We start from the raw sequence: 4,733 nt of genomic DNA on the forward strand, positions 1-4,733 counted from the left end.
GAATGTGGGGCAAATCACACATTTGAGTTTTCACTTTACAATGGTTTGGTCAGTAAGAAATCAGCACCCTGTAGTGACACACATATCACCAGCTATTAAACCTTGACTTGCCTCAGGGTTTTCCCAGACCAGTGGGTTCCTGTGAATCCCGTATATAAATGTTCCAACATAACTGCCTACAAATAAAAAAGAAGATGAAGAAATAAGATGGAGGTTGTGTAGGGACTGTACATTATGTCTGATACACATAAAATGTATGACTATGATAAAATGTAAAAATAATTTCTCAGCATGTACACAATAATACATGTGTGAAAAACACCATTGTAAAGCTACTGTCAGTGAGTCGGTCACTGTGTGGACAAACACTGGTTCTATGTGTATATGCTGTCTTATCTACTGTATATGAGCTTCCTAAAACATTAACAGAGACATCTTTTCTTAGTCTGCTTATAGTTACTGACACAAATGCACCACAGACCTTCAGGCAGAGTCCTTCCATCAAAAAACGTGATGGGTTTGGTGGTTCTTCTGAATATTCCTGGTACAGGGGGGTAGAGGCGGAGGGATTCCTTTATGCACATTGTAGTGTATGGAATTTTACTAAGATCCTCCCTAAAAATAACACAGATGCACAGTGTAAGTGATCAATAACAATAAAGTGAAAGCCTAAATGCCACTCAAAACAGCTGTTGTCACAACATGTTGTCATCATGGAAACCTTTTTAATGTGTAAACCTACCACTCCATGGTGTCCTTGCCATCCAGGGCCTCAATGATCTCATCCCTGCAAAGCTTCTGGTGTTCTGGGTGGCAGGCCAGACAGTAGAGGGTGAAAGAGATGCCACTGGCTGTGGTGTCATGGCCCTCAAACATGAAGGTGTCCACCTCTGCTCGTATGTCTTCATCTGACAGACCCTGCTGCTCCTCATCCTGAAGGCGACATAAAAGACGAAAATACAAAAATGAACATGCTGTTACTTCAGCTCCCATTAATAATACAACAAATAGTAACTATTTCTATCAGGTGTACTATCTACTCTATTTGTAGAGCACTTTTAAAAACATGTACTGTACTTTACAACACATTGTACAACATGAACAGCATACCATAATAAAAATACATCATACATCTTAATAAGAGCTCATAAAATATCCGTTGGCAATTATGACAGTCAGGCTGGTGTTGCACAGTGGGAGTAGACAGGCATAACACATGCCTATCTACTCCCACTCCAGAACAAAGACAGAGTTAGCCACAAGGAAACTGGGCTTTCCAAATTGTGAGAAAACTGGTAAAAACTGGAAATAAGGGCAGCTGACAAGCCAAGTTCACCGTGTGTATTTGGAAGGAGGAGACACATTAATGTAAAACTATGGATTCTTAGGTGGGAAGCAGCAATGCTGTACCTGAATTACAACAGCTTTGTTAGCTAGCTTGATCTTTCAGTATTTGATAGAAATTCATTTTACATTTACTAAATTTTGCCAAATGTTTGGATTTACAGCAGTCAGCCCACCAAAAAGCATACAGTAGAATAACTTAATGACACTGTGTAAAAACAATTTCTCTAGCAAAATATCACACCTAAAAATAAGATTACAGATCTGAGAAAGCCTATGTCAGGCTATATACCATATATTAGTATCAAGCTCACATGTAGTATATGTTTTTCTGGTAAGAACATGTTAACATGAAAAGTCTTTGTATACCAGCAAAAAATTGAGACCCTGTGCAGTTCACAGATGTTTACAGCAAGCAGATGCTTAGGAAAGGACACCAAAGTCCCAGATCATCTTAAGCTTGGTTTATGGTTCTGCAATGAATCTATGTAGAGCCCATGCCACAGGCTACACAAGTGGCCTACACCATTGTGAGCATTTATACTTGTGCGCTGTTGTTTCTGTGTCACCCTGCAATGGTACCGCCAAAATGTTAGTTGGCAGTGAGGTTTCTGCACCACTGTGTTGCATTTCTTTGCAACTTACTAACAATGGTGACTGAAGGGATCATGTTGGAGTTAAAACTAACAGATGTTGAACAGTAGTAACTATTACTGAAATTACTGCAAGGCAGATAAGAGAACAGATGTTGGAGGAGATGGTCTGTACAATCGCTGAACCAACTGAGGCAGAATGAAGGTGGATTTTCTGTTCTTGTCAGGGTACTGAGATACATGAACGAGGAAATGTAATGTGACCAATCACAGCTGTTGCGATCTGCATTAGCGCGATGTGTAATTACATTTCCGGAGAGGTGCTCGTCAGGCTATGGCATAGGCCACGGCGTAGGGTATGAGGCTACACATTACCTACGCCATACATACAGTGCAGATTCAACGCAGAACCATAAATCAAGCCTAAGATTACAAGTATTTTCTCTATACATACAGTAGCATGTTGTAACTTTATGTTTTAATGGTTGTTATACAAGTTCAGTTTACTCACTTTGTTACCAGAGTCATTACACTGAGAAAAAATCTCTAATTTTATGAAAATCAAAGGTTGAAGCAGAAATAACTTAACATACTCTTGCAAAGAGGAGGATGTCCAGAAAGTCCAAGTTTCTCTTGGCCTGTATGTGTTTGAGCTCCTTCTCTTTCTTTAGTGCTTCTTTTCTCTTTCTTATAACTTCCTCTTCAAAACACAAGATAAGTATTTAAAGACTCTACAAATGGGCATGCAACGTTGCAAATTGATGAAATTCAGTAATTGTTTCAGATTGTTATTAATCCAATCATTTGAGTAAACCTTACCCGTATGACTCTGGGCCACCCGGCGTGCTTTCCTGTATCTATAGCCATGTGGACTGAGGTAGAAAATGAAGTCACTGTGGTATGGAAATGTTCTGATCCGCAGATTAATCAGATTACTCAGATCATATACTGCTTTGATGTATGTATTTGTTCCGCTGGAATGAAAACATTGGGGCAAATATTAAAATCTACATATCTCCACTCATGATTCAGCATAAAACAACCAGTTTTAGCCAACAACCTCTCAGTTTGACAGTTGCTGCTGTAGCTGAACGCACACTTCAAGATGCTGTCTAGTGTCATAAGGCTCACGTGTTCAAACAGCTCAAAGGGTTCATTGGTGTTTGCATATCTTTCCCATTTTTTCTGGCAACAGAGAGAACACATCATCACAGAAATCTCTGCAGGAGAGGAAAACAAGTCCAACACACTTTGCTGATTGGCTTTGACACAAAGTATCTAACCTTTATAACCTGGTCTTGTAATATTTTGATCAGTGCTTCAACACTTTGATTTTTATTTATTTTATCAGTTGTTATTTGCACAACTAAATACAACTGACATGTACATACCAACATAGTCTTAGCAGAATCTGACATCAGCTTTACGTATGGCTTCAAAACGTCGTAATGGAAACCAGGTGTCAGGAGTCTTCTGTGCTGAAACCACTTCTGACCTTGTGACACCAATAACCCTTCACCTGAAAACAAACATACAGCAGGTGTGTGAATAAAGCCAAAAAACCAAAACAAACAAACAAACAAAATAAACAATGCTGTAATAAGCCATAGTAGGCTGCAGGAGAAAGGTAAATCAGTCTTACCAATCCAATCCTCAACAAACTTATATACAAAATCAGCTTTTGGCTCTGTTAGGAAACACACAAATATAAACTTTGTTATGTTGACCTCTGGTGATAAACCCACATAACCTATAGCCCAGTAAAAGATTAAATAAAGCACTGATCTTTGTCCGCTTTTATAATGGTGTATCATTTCAATAAAAACTAAAACAATCATTCACACACCAGTTGATGTCAGTATGGTTTTCACATAATCTGGATGATGAATGTTGAGAAAACAAAAAAAGGGCCCAAACCACTGTGGGAAAGCATAAGGGTACTGCTGTCCCCATTCCACTATCTTGTCCAAGTCTGTCCCATCTTGTTTCGTCTAAACAAAATAATCAAACACAGGGAGCTTAATAAAAGTATTGTATAGGTGTTTTGTAACTCCTATATTTACAGTATCACTGGGGAAGATTGCCTAAACCATGATTTTTCAGTGATAAATGTTCAATGTTAAATAAAGTACTTAGAGCAGGGTTTCCCAATATATCGATCGCAAAGGTGGTGTCGGTAGATCGCATGCCAATAATCAGCTTAGTTAATAGTTTCAAATGAAAAATGCAACAACTCTCCTCAAAGCTGCAGCACCATTTTTGGGGGGAACTTCCAAAACCTCACATCAGAGCTGGAGACGCAACGAAAAGCAGTCTCTACATTTATGTGCTATCAATTTAGGGAAGATATTGAGGTTGATTCACTGGCCTCAAAAACTGCAACACTGTTTCACCTGAACTGGTCTGAAGTGGATGATGAAATATTGCCACTACATTCAGCTAAAGTCCAAGGCTAATGAACCGTTGTGAAACCTATAGAGGAAAAGTACCCAAACATGAGGAAATGTGCCATTGACTGCATTATTTGGCTCTACTTATTTGTGTGAGTCAGCATTTTCTCACATGAAGAATATAAGTATTAAGTCCAAATACCGCTCCACCATGACTGGTGGCCATCTGGAAGTCTGCTTGCGGGTAGCTACCCGCAGCTACTGTCCGGACTATGCAGTCCTGGTTCATCCCATTCAGTGCAAGTCATCAGAGTAAACTTCCATCTTGCTCTTATTTGCTTCCTTACATTGTGACAGTGGTGCAGTGGGTAGAGCAGTCATCTCCCAACCTGAAGATTGAGGGCTC

At 39.4% G+C, this 4,733-nt stretch overlaps 1 protein-coding gene across 1 annotated transcript in view; it reads right to left on the reverse strand.

Annotated features, from left to right (window-relative positions):
* Nucleotides 1–53: 53 nt before the first annotated feature.
* LOC109954640 (cytochrome P450 4B1-like) overlaps nt 54–4,733 on the reverse strand; it is an 8,142-nt gene continuing 3,462 nt past the window's right edge. The window contains exons 2-10 of the mRNA XM_020590123.1: nt 3,784–3,928; nt 3,580–3,624; nt 3,329–3,456; nt 2,998–3,122; nt 2,757–2,911; nt 2,531–2,637; nt 743–933; nt 482–615; nt 54–176 (exon numbers count right to left, since the gene is read on the reverse strand). Coding sequence (XP_020445779.1) covers nt 61–176; nt 482–615; nt 743–933; nt 2,531–2,637; nt 2,757–2,911; nt 2,998–3,122; nt 3,329–3,456; nt 3,580–3,624; nt 3,784–3,928 — 1,146 coding nt within the window. The 3' untranslated portion in view covers nt 54–60. The remainder of the gene's footprint in view (nt 177–481; nt 616–742; nt 934–2,530; nt 2,638–2,756; nt 2,912–2,997; nt 3,123–3,328; nt 3,457–3,579; nt 3,625–3,783; nt 3,929–4,733) is intronic.

This window comes from Monopterus albus, unplaced genomic scaffold, assembly GCF_001952655.1.
Source record: "Monopterus albus unplaced genomic scaffold, M_albus_1.0 scaffold11.1, whole genome shotgun sequence".
In the NCBI taxonomy this organism is placed as follows: domain Eukaryota; kingdom Metazoa; phylum Chordata; class Actinopteri; order Synbranchiformes; family Synbranchidae; genus Monopterus; species Monopterus albus.